The sequence below is a fragment of the Sinohyriopsis cumingii genome, unplaced genomic scaffold, assembly GCF_028554795.1.
Source record: "Sinohyriopsis cumingii isolate HCF-2022 unplaced genomic scaffold, ASM2855479v2 utg001110l, whole genome shotgun sequence".
In the NCBI taxonomy this organism is placed as follows: domain Eukaryota; kingdom Metazoa; phylum Mollusca; class Bivalvia; order Unionida; family Unionidae; genus Sinohyriopsis; species Sinohyriopsis cumingii.
Window position 1 is genome coordinate 416,070 of NW_028315961.1, and position 12,904 is coordinate 428,973.

The window sequence follows — 12,904 nt, forward strand, 5'->3', positions numbered from 1 at the left end:
TTCTATTTTGTGTTTCAAAGTTGAGCAAGAGTTGAATAAATCTGACCAAAGAGACAAAATTACATCTTGTAAGACTGTGCATCAAACAACTGGTACATGTTACATATAAGTTTGAAACTGTATCTAAACTGTTGCTCTAGGTTACTGGTTAGAATTAAATTTGTGGAAGAAAAAGTAGATAAGCTTCGGTCACAACAACGTTCACAGCACAAAGATGGGTTTTAAGTTATGGACAAGGCTGTGGGGACAATAGACCCAGTAATACATCATATCATGGATCAAGGGTTACTTACCATGTTCAAAGTAATTGGAATTTCTCAAACACTCGTTGGACAGAGAGATCGCAAAGTCCAAGAGTAACTGTCTTTGTGGTATGGCAAACTGGGACGGATGAATGTGCACTAACCCTACTTAATATTACAAAATCCCACTCTCATATATAGATTAAGTTAAGGCATCAATGAAGTTAAAATAACCATTTTGTGGCATAGAGGCCACATCCCTTATTAATAATGACTCAATTATATCACTATATCTGAATTTCTCAATCATTTACCAAACAACACAGGTTCATAGAATATGTTTGATTTAAGTTTGTGCAACGTTATGTTGTAGTTTCAGAGTCTGCCCTCAAATGGTATCTCTCAATTCACAGTAATACAGAATTCCATTTGTAACTTATCAACTTTCCTAACAAGTATTATATATTCATTAAGTGACGTTAACGTTTTGGAATCTTAGGAACATGATATTCCTGCTGATACATAGAAAACAAAATAAATATAGTGAAACCTATGAATTTAAGATAAATACTACAAAGTATATTTATTTACATTTTGTGCATGTCTTTTGTCTGTGATTGAGGGCAGAATGTTGTACCATCATTAATATGGTTATAATCTAATTTGAAACCCTTGTAAAAGTATTTGTTAAATATATATGTATTGCCAGGTTCCAATAAGGTAAAAAGATGCTATGTAACTTAAATGTAATTCATGTTATGATAAATTAGAACATATTGAATTTGTAATTTCAGGTCAGCCTCTATCATATTTTCTTTCATTAAAATATAGGCCACTGACCCATAAAGATTGTCGACGTTCTGTTTTCCCCCATGGCTCTCCAAATAAAAATGGAAATGAGTGATTGTCCTTTTTAAAGGAATCTCGCTAGTAACGATATTACATGGTTAATTCCAAACCCATGTAGTAACATTACCCTATTTTCAAGCACGGAATTGTTGTGGTCACCAAAACTTGATGTAGTAAAAATACTACATAGCTATCCCCCAAACACATGTAGTAACATTACCCTTTATGCAGGCACTGATTTTGCAATCTCCAAAGCTTGATGTAGTAACAATACTAAAACTGACCTAGTAACAATACTGCATAGCTCTCAGGTTATCGTCCAAATATTAATATTACCCTATTTCCAATCACTGACTTACGATAGATGAAACCTGACCAGTCCTAACACTAACCTCTTAATGCTCAGCACCTAGTGAGGCAGCTGTTAGTAACCATATTGTATAAGTCTTTGGTATGACTTGATTGGGGTTCAAACCTTCGATCTCACACAAGCAAGCTTGTCGCTCTAACCTCAAGGCCACCAGAGATATCCTTCTAAACAGTATTAGCAATAGACAATACATACATTATGGTGGTATATGGATAAATTTCACAGTACTCTTACCTCCTGGAACAGTCACTGTGATACTCTTTGAAAATTCACTTTTGCCTTTGATATTCCATGAATATATTCTATATTGGTAAATTCCTGGGATTAAATGTTTGGTAATGCTGACAAAGAAAGTTCCATTTTTAAATTGGTTTTGCCGTTCAGTTTCCTGCAGGTTTGTAACACTGGTATTTTGCCAGACACCATTTGATTCTGCTCCATACTTCTCCTCAATGACAAAAGTCTGAGAGGGTCCCCCATTAACACCAGGATCAAAGTGCAGCTCAATCGTGTTACCGACAAATCTGTTGAAGTAAAATCGAAGCACCGCAAAGGGAGGACCTGTTTAAGAAGAATAAAAATGAAAAGCACTTCTCATGATATGAATAGTATCAACATAGCTGAATTTTATATGAATCTTAATGTTCATATTTTATTAAATATCATATATATATATATATATATATATATATATATAATTTTGAATAAATAAATAAATAAAATAAGCAAATATCAGAATCATTAATTCAAAATAATTACAACTAGCATGAGCTATTTGAAGTATATGATATATTATGGTATAATTATTTGTGCCTTCTGGTTAGGTTTAAAACATAACATATGTCACGTCATACAGTTACCCTTTTAAATAATACTGCTGCAAAGGAATTATAGCATAGAGATGGATATGCAAACATGTACACTGAGGTTTTTTCAGCATTATGAATCCATGGAAAATGTTGCATCATAATTTAGGCTCAGGAACATTTTCATCCGTTTCAAGGGAATTTGAAGCGTAAGGTGGGTCAACTGAAGTGCTTAATTCTTGGAATTAAATAAGAGTGAATTAGACTGGACAAGTATATTTTAGTTTACACATAATGGTCTGAAAATATAAATATGCTAATCATTGTTTATAATGCCGTTAATGCCATAATGAGTTTTCTTACCAAATGCATCAAGCTGGAAACTAAAGTCAGTTTCCCCTATACTGTTCCTCAGCTCCAATGTGTAGTTGCCAAAATCCTCATGTGTCAAGTTCTGGATGATAAGATGTGCCTTTTGAGCTTTCAATCTAACCATGCTGCCATAGAATGTATAATTTACTAAATCCCAGGTAAGACGAGTCATGATTCTGCTGTTGTTAATTATTTCAGTTCCATTCCTATGAATGAAAAAGTTCTCTAGAACTGGATTGCTGTATAATGGTATGGACATATCGACAGACATACCAATGTCTCCAACAAAGAAAGCATTATTATCCAATATATTTGGCATTCCTGAAAATAAATATAACAGCTGCAAAATAAATAGGGCAATTCAAGATTCCTTATGTCTTGTATGGGACGAAAATGAAATACATACTTTACATATAGCAAACACAAACATGACATTATGCAAAATAATATTTACAATTTCTAGTTGAAAATATAGAAAATACCACAAAATGAAAAGGTACAATCTCAATCAAAAGAACTAAATAAAGATGAGCTATTACTGATGAAATGCCGAAATTTCTTTTGCTCTTTCCATGTGTGTAATTTGCCTTTTAAAATGTGCGACGTGGTGACATATTCTGCACTCATTTCCAATTTTGACAATGCAATCACCTATTCATTTAACTGGAAATGATTCTGTTTTAGAGGCACTGTTTACATTTATATAGTCATTACACATATGAATTATATTATCTGGTTTAGGCACGATAATACAAGGTGAACTCCAATTACTTTCACTTGGATTTTTACAATCATTCTCTAGTAAATATTGTATTTCTTTATCAAATAGTATTGCTTGAGAATTATCCTGTAAGGATTCTATTTCACACATGTTAAATCAATAATCTCGAAGTCACGATAAATTACATTTGTTTGTGTTGGAAGATAAAGAGAAAAGAGCACATGTTCATATAATAGCTGTTTCTTTTTGATGTAGATGTGAGAGTTTCTAATGCAGATTGTTTAAAATTCTAAATTCCAAAGATTGATTAAAGCAGAGTCACAACAGTCAGACTTCATTCCATCATTTCCATCCTTATTGATTGTGTGACAGGTACAAATACATCAACTGAATAATTAACCGTGCTATCTTTCTCAGGATACTCATTAATCATATTTATATGATAAAGCTGATTATGTTTCCACCTCCCAGAGGTTTTAGTAATACAATTTAAGTCATTTACATTCTTTTCAAATGTATTAGTCCAAAGTGGAATTTTGAGGAATTGTCAAAAGAGCCAGCACTTTATCATCAGAATGACACATGTGTTTCTTTGTATTTCTCTTATACCTAAATTTCACTATTGATGGAGCAGTGTGCAGTTTAGTTCGTGATGTATGACAACTTTATTGGAATGAATTCTGAGGCATATTAAATGAAGATAATCTTGAAATCTTCATGTGAAAGAAATTTCTCTTTTAATAACTATAATAGTCAATGGACAATATGTCCAAAAGCAAATATGAAAGGACTTAATCTCAGTGATCCGTATACTGATTCTCTAACAGCAATAAAATAACCTCACCCAAATCATTGCTTATATCAGAGGAATATGACTGATACATGTTCTTCCAAGTCTGTTGAAATCTTTCTAAAGTCCATGAATTTCATAGTGATAGGCAGAAGATTTAAACTGTTGGATGCCTAATTCATGCATAACTTGTTGGAAAATTCCAGACTTAAAATTTGACGCTTAATCAGACTGGACAGATTTGAAAAGACCAGCAAGTGTAAAACCTTTTACCAAAGCGTTTTCAATGTTTTTAGTTTTAATATTTACCTGACTTTGTAAGGTAAGGGACCAACACATTCTGCTATTATTGTGAATGTATGGTTCATAAAATGCAGGAAGAGGTTGCAGATGAACCTTAGGTATCTTCTGATTAGATTTTCCTACCATTTGACAAGTGTGAACCTATCTGCAGTATTTACAGATATCACATTTAATTGTTGGTCAATATACATAAGTTCAAGATCTTGTGATAAGTCTTACTAACTCCCAAATGACCAGCCAAAATGTTTCATGGGCTAGACTAAGAATATCGTGTCTATACGGCTTCAGAAAATGCAATTTGATAGCTTACTGACCTCTTGTCACTAGTGGGTACAACATGTAGTAGTGTCCCTTTTCTCATAAGGACCCCATTGTTCATAAAATAACAAACTGGGACTTGGAAGTCTTCAGTTTTGTTACTGATCTGAGATAAACAGGATACCTCAGGATATTGTACCTGTTCACCAACGAAAATCTAAATATAATTTATGATAAAAACGTATTGTTTTATTATGCTATGAAGAAAATAAACATTATGGCAAAAAATCACTTTCTTGTTTTATGTTGATACAAAATCTACTGATTTAGAAGCCAATCTACTGATTAAAATGTGTAAATCTACTTGCTTGAAATCCTGGTTATGTCATACACGTGTATGTATATCAATGCAGTTTACATTATCACATGACTACCACACTGGTGTTAGTTCGCTACCTGAAAAATCTGAAATTTTTTCCAGTTGTCTGCCATAACCGCAGGTTTCTGTTGGCTGTTCTTTGAACAGATATATCGAAAATTACATTTCTTAAAACTATTATATGATTTTATTTAACATAGTTTCAATTTTGCTTGTACAAAAACAGTAAGGTTTATTGTTGTTTTAGGTATCATGTGTAAATTGACAAATGACAACACTGATACATTGGCGCCACTAGTTTGGGTCGCCATGTGACTAGCAATGTAAAAGGGGGAAAAAACAAGTCACAATTTATCAATGTAAATGTCTTGGCTTTTTTTTAATGACTTAAAGACATTTCATTATCAAATTCATGTGAGTAGGTCTCGATGTAAGGTTGCTAATGTTTCCTAGGACCAGTATGTTATACATGGAAGCCAGTATAAGTCATAGAGGAAAAAATCCAGGAAAATCCTATTATGAACCATCAACCCTCATGAAATTACTGGCAAGCTTTCTCACATAACCAAACTGGTCAAGTCTGAGATTCAAACCCACGCAGATAGGATGATGGCAGTGGTTGGTAAAGGTTAACGCTTTCACAATCCGGCCACCCAGGGCCTCAATAAGATTATGTATGAGAGTGTAAATAAACACTGACTGGTGACACAGTATCTGAAACTTTACTAGCCATTGGATCATCATGATTATTAAAAAAAAACTATTAGTCTGACAGGAGATTTACTGGACTTGGACCAGCAGACAAATACTAGTTTTAAGCTTTGAATTCTTCCATATCAGCCCTTTACATTACGCTTCATACATTATACTGGTGATGAACATAGGTTTATGTTTACAAAGCGTAATATGAATGGATGGACCTTTGCCATAACAATTCAAAGGTTTGTCTTAGTATGGCTGATAATCAATAATTAATGCACCTATATCTTTTGACTAGTAAGTGGTTAAAGAGTGATCTCTGAAATCTCTCTGGAATCATTTTTGTTTTGAAGGTATCTATGAATAAATGTGAAACTGTTCAATTACTGGCAGTGTTTTGAAAGTGTAAAATATTCTGGAGGGAATGCAAGTCTCATGATTTGTGAGTATTGGCCATAATTCAACTGCTATGGATAAGCAGTTTACCTGCTGTGTCCACAATACTTTATTCACAAGCTAAGAGTACATCAATCATGTCAATCTATGGCAGCAAACCTAATTTTGTGTGCTAATTTCAAACGACTTTTTCCATTCCTTATACTTCATCTGCAGACTTTCTTTTATTACAAAGTTATAAGCAAAATCCTTCTCTATTTTGGGGGAAATTAAGGAAAAGTACAGCTAGTAGCACATAGTGTATATAATAAATGTATAGACTAATCAAATATATTTGTTGTTTTTGTTGTGGGGTTCAATGCCATTAAATCAGAAGCAAGATCGCATTGTTAATATGCACAGACACCTTGTCAAACTCATCCATGATATTCATGTCATATAAGGGTATTTAATAAGTTTGATCATAATATTGTTCTGCAAGGTAATAAGAGAGAAACTACTATAAGAGATAGAACTAGCACTGTCTCAACATACTCTTACATATGTGCCCTTCTCTAACGTTCCAACAAAATGTCCCTGGATAACTGTGACCAGGGTTCGGCTTGAAGTTTGGGAATATCATCAGAAGTCCACACTCCTAATATGGGGAGCTATCATATTTGACATGCAAACTCATTTAAATTTCAGAAATGTTTTCAACACTCAGCAGTGAAGCAGAAGAAATGATTTTATCTTATATTCCTGGACATTCTTATTGATCAGTGGAGAGTAAAGAACTTTCTTTTAAAATTTGCAAAATATATCTGCTCCTTCTGTCGTAGCCTATATGACATTGTAATATTTTTATCATACCGAAATCCTTTTGTCAGTACCGTTGTATCAAGCAACACGTCTGGTGCCTTTAGTGCAAATGTAATACACGTGGAGTATGTGCATTTGATTATAGTGTCCCGTTTTAAGGAATTCTTAGATTTGTGTGATTACTTGTTTGATTATTGGATTTCTGTGCAATATAAATATTCCTTTGCATGAAATATTCAGCCAATTACTAGGAGCAAACGTCACATAGTAAAGTCTACTGAGTTTCTATGATGCCATGGTCCACTAGTAGTGAATTTAGGTCAAGACCGAATGAGTGTCACTGGAATAACAACGCCCTTACAAAAATGGAGTGGTATACGTTTGGTGGTGTGACTGCAGTGGTAGTTTATATGGTAGGAAACCAGTAAATTACACAATGGAATCAGTACGAAGGGATTCGGCAGATACCGGTTTATGTCACTATGGTGGCAAATGTGATGCAGCTGTACTGGCGAAATGTACCTGGAAACTGTGGATTGACTGGACGAAGGTGGCTAAAGTAGTTCCCTGTGTTAGGGGGCAGTTGTATAGTTTTCTACATCATGAACTGCTGCCAGTACAGAAACCTAATGAAGAGAAACCATGCAGATGTGCGGTTGATAAATATTTGGCAGACTGTAAGATATGTGGTCTTGCATTGATTAAAGTAAAATTTATGTGTAGAATGGACACATCGGGATTTCTAATTTACAACTGAAGTTGTATGGAAGTCTTTTGGAAGTTGGGGTAAACTTATGACTTCTACTGGGAATCGCGCCAGCGTTTCACACCACTTGGTCAAGTAAAGACCCAGGGCTTCTAACACAAACATCAGCTTCTATTGAGCTTGACCAATACAAAATAGAATCTGAACTTATGTTTACTGAGGAAGAAACTGCCATCACTGATGATGCAAGTGTTGCACTTAAAAAGAGGCCACTAAATAGAGTATTTGGTGCAGCATTAAGTTTCCTTCTGAAGGATTGCCTGTTTAAAATTCTACACAAAAAAATTGGTACTTGTATGTATCTCGGAAAAAGTCTATAGTGTTACTCTGATTGCAGTACCAATCTAACTGGTGAAGGGATTTGTGTTTATAATACGAAGGTGTTGACAAAAATTCAGCAGCATGTAGTTTTAAAAACCATGCAACATGCAGACTGGCATACTATGTTACATGTAGACACGTTACAATTCAGCATGGGTTATTTGACATATAATTTTGTTTCTTGTTCAATTCTGCCAAAATGTTGGATATCATGACATAAAACTGAGTTACAATGCTGTTAACCATTTTAGACAATTGATTTTGTTCTGGATGAAAGCATGTGTATATTAGTGTTATCTCATATGGTTCCAATTTTCATATTGGTTATTTGTTCTTTTCATTTTTCTCTTCTTTATTTACAGGTATCAACCTCTCTGAATTCAAGTCATTAAGATGTATGAATGGATTTCCTTAAGAAATTGCGAGTTATTAAAATATCTTTCTTTGAATTTACTAATGATGAATCCAGGGATCGCGCTGGGCTTCTCCAATGTCGCAAATTGCAATTTTTTTAATTATTGGCAACAAAATATACCATCTGACGATCAGTTTGGCGACAACATTATTGGCTATTAAAAACTCTATATACTTTCTTGGGTTTGGGTTTGGAGTTGGAGCGGATAAATTCAAAGGCGCCAAGACACGAAGCAGCAAACTTGCCTATAAAATTGGAATCTATAGTGACATGAACTAATACTTTCCTCATATTGACAAACCACCCCCACACGACATCGTTATATCATAAAGCGCATATGCTGATGTCTGGCCTTAGTACTGAATACCGTAATATAACCAAACTATTCATGCTGTAGTGTACCGCTGAAGGTGGGAATGGTAACGACAACAATTGACAAGACTATGCAAGTATGTTTCTTTTTGAAAAATGTACCAGACAAATATAGTCTTGCTTACATTTCATAGAAAACTGATTACCTTTGAATCACTTATCGTTCTGTATATATACTAAGCAAACGGTGAAGAAACAAAATATATCTCAATGTTCGACAATTATTTGAAGTTGACGCAGCAATAACAAACAGGCATTTGTTTGGTCTTTCAAAGAGGGACATTTGAGGCGCCTTCAACACGTGTACCTTCGTCAAAGCATGCCGAAGACCTTTGATCAATGGAAGTAAGCTACAAACTTAAATAAAAGCATTCTTCAAGTGTTCAAAGAGATTGGAACATAAATATTGAGCCGTTAAAGTGACCTGTTTACAACAAAATAGTTCATGCTTACGATTGCTACCAATGGCAGTGTAATGACCACATTATTGTTCCCATATTTTGTTGTTGTTGTTGTATGGTCTAGTGCCATTGTTCAGCACACGATAGGCTATACATGGCGGCCAGTATTAATGGTGGAGGAAGAATCCGGGAATACCCCGGAAAGAACTACCAACCCACGAGAAGCTACAGGCAAGCTTTCTCACATACCCACATTGGCTGAATCCGAGACTCGAACCCACACAGACAGAGGTGAGATGGCAGTGATCCGTAACGGAAAGTGCTTTAGACCACTCAGCATATATGTATGTATGTATGTATGTATGCATGTATGTATGCATGTATGGATGTATGTATGGAGATGTGTGTGTGTGTGTGTGTGTGTGTGAACGTATGTATGTATGTATGTACGTGTGTGTGTATGTATGTACGTATGTATGTATGTATGTATGTATCCATGTATGTATGTATGTATGTATGATTACAACAAGATGGCCACTATCGCTTAAATGGCTTGAAGCAGCTGTTCCGTATTTTAGTGCCGTTTTCACAACATTTGCGCTTGTTGCCTGTTTTCATATTCGTTATTGTGTCCACTATGTATTGGCTGTTAAATTCGTATGTGTTTCTTCATCTCCTTGTTTTGGAAACGAGAACAATTAGACTTTTTCTCAGCTGTCTTGCTCCACTGTTTTTGAACAAACTGCCATGACATAATACTCGCCTGTCAACCCGTTTATGCTACGATGGACCCTCATTAATTGCTTTAAATGTTCAATCCTTGGCTCTCCACACTACATTGTGCTCTAGACTAAACAAACTGGGACTACATTCGTCATTACCGAAATGTAAACAGAAGCGCAAAAAGAAACGTTGTTTCAAAGCTGGCCGGTGTAGAACAGGAAGAATTCCAGTTATCTCCCTTATTTCGACACAACCATTTAAAAAATTTCAACCGTTAATTTAGATAACCTAATTCAAATCCCAATTAATTCATCAACCTTTATGTCAACTATCCAAGAACTACCTCTGCGCATTGCATTATTCAATGCCAAGTCAGTAGGACCACCGGAATAACGCACAGAAATAGTTAATTTTATCAACGACGAAGATGCTGACATATTATTCTTGACAGAAACATGGCTAAAAACATCAGGCGATGAGCCCAAGTGTGCGGATGAAACACCCACTGGTTACTCCATCAAGTCGTTCCCCCGTAATTCTTGCCTTGGTGGAATTGCTGTCATCACAAAGAACTCCATGATAAACGTCTGAACTACACCACAACATTCAATTTCGACCACACATCGTTTGAACTGGTCCAAACCACATTCACACTGGAGCAAAGGTCAGTCCATTTTTTTCTGCCTATACCGCCCTCCTCCTAGTAGAAAAAACAAGCTGGCTGACTCTCTCTCTTTTTGGAGCAATTTCCGAATCTCCTGGACTATGGGAATTAGATAGGTGGCAACCTAATTGTTCTTGTAGATTTCAACATTCACTTTGACTGTCCCGGAAACTCAAATGCATCAAAACTCATAGATCCCATTCATGTTTTCAACTCAATCAGTCAGTTAGCCAACCCACCCATAAACATGGTCACATTTTTGACTGGATTCTTCATAGACCTGATGATAACATTCTACGGTCCTCCATGGTATCACATGACCTTGCATCTGATCACCTCTGCATTATATGGCATCTTGACGTATCAGTCCCTAACCCTCCACCTTTATCTGCTACTAAGAGAAACCTCCATATGATAAATAGAACCAAATTAATGCACGACATCCAAGCTAACCTAACAACTTGCTTACCTCCTACAGAACAACTCGATAACTGTCTGCGTTCATTTCTTGACAAACATTCCCCAGCTACCAAGTGCAAAGTATCAATTAAAAAAGTGTTCTCCATGGTATAGCAGTGTTAGGCACCAGCTTTGCACTGCTAAAAGAGACTGCCGTAAAGCTGAGAGGCTTTGGCTTTACACCAGACTAACTATTCATAAGCAAATCTATGAAGTCGCTAAGAAGAACGTCACAAATATAGTCCATGCAGCAAAATCAGCCCACTACACTACTAAGATCATGGAAAGTTCCAGCTGCAAAGAGCTCTTCGAGATTACTAACAAGCTAATGTCAAGGAACAAATCAACACCACTTCCAACTACCTTCTCTCCAGTCGACCTTCCGGACATGTTTGCAAATTTTTTCCGTGACAAAGTACAAACCATTAGAGATAAGCTTGACACCACAATTTCAGTTGTCTCGTCGTCACCATACATTTGGGATACAGAATTTGAGCGGCAACCATTAGTAGCATCTGAACCTGTCTCTATGGATTTCGTACATACAATCGTGATGAAGAGTGCACCAAAGTCATGTGAACTTGATCAAATTCCAACATCACTGCTGCTTGAATGCTTAGATCCAGTATCGCCTTCAGTAACTGATGTTATCAATACCTCACTCTCATTCGGGGAATTCCCATCATTTTTCAAAACTGCCATTGTAAAGCTTCTGCTGAAGAAACCAACACTAGACCATAACGATTTAAAGAACTACCGCCGAGTTTCTAATCTCCCATTCGTTTTAAAAATCTTAGAAAAGATTGTTCTATCCCAGCTTGTATCTCATCTACATTCAAACAGTCTTTTTAGCAATGTACAATCTGCATATTGCCCTTGCCACAGTACTGAAACTACTCTTTTAAAAGTAGTTAATGACATTCTCTCTGCATTGGATAGTGGTAAGATTACAGTCCTCGCCCTCCTTGATTTGTCTGCAGCATTTTACACAACTGAAATTGACCATGATATATTACTTCACTGTCTCCAGCATGTATTTGGCATTCATGATACAGCCTTACTGTGGTTCAAGTCCTACTTGGTCAACAGGACACATATTGTATCTGCAAATGGAATACACTCCAGCCCAGTTGATCTATGTTGTGGTGTTCCACAGCGGTCTGTTCTTGGACCTGTTCTTTTCATTCTGTACACTCAATCGCTCTCAAGGGTCATAGATCATCATTCAGTGTTTCATCAATTGTACGCTGATGACATGCAAATATACAAAACTAGCCACCCAACTGAAGTTGATGCTACCATCCAAGGCGAAGAGAGGTGCACACCTATGTGAAATCATGGATGACTTGTAACAAGCTGCAGATGAATGATGATAAAACTGAGGCCATTCTGATCTCAAAACAAAGACTTTCTCATTCACATCCTTTACCTCAAACAATAAATATCAGCAACACCAACATTAAATTCACACAATCAGTACGAAACCTAGGTGTTACTCTGGATAGTACTCTCACACTGCACCAACATGACATGAACATATGCAAGGCTGCATATCTTGAGCTGAGATGCATGAGCTCAATTCGCAAATATCTTTCAGCTGATGCCACTAAAACAATTGTGTGATCATTAGCACTTTCAAGACTGGACTATTGTAACTCAATTCTGTCTGGTTCATCTCAATATCTACTCCAGAAACTTCAACAAGTTCAAAACACAGCTGCTCGGATCATACTTAGAGTACCACAATCAGAGCACACCTCCCCACTGCTCTCAAGTGTCAAATCAAACACAAAATGT

The 12,904-nt window shown here is 35.9% G+C and overlaps 1 protein-coding gene across 1 annotated transcript in view; it reads right to left on the reverse strand.

Annotated features, from left to right (window-relative positions):
* The window catches only part of LOC149772828 (hemicentin-1-like), a 212,041-nt gene that overhangs the window by 99,834 nt on the left and 99,303 nt on the right, over nt 1–12,904 (reverse strand). The window contains exons 9-10 of the mRNA XM_089947228.1: nt 2,631–2,960; nt 1,696–2,022 (exon numbers count right to left, since the gene is read on the reverse strand). Of these exons, the coding sequence (XP_089803354.1) occupies nt 1,696–2,022; nt 2,631–2,960 (657 nt within the window). The remainder of the gene's footprint in view (nt 1–1,695; nt 2,023–2,630; nt 2,961–12,904) is intronic.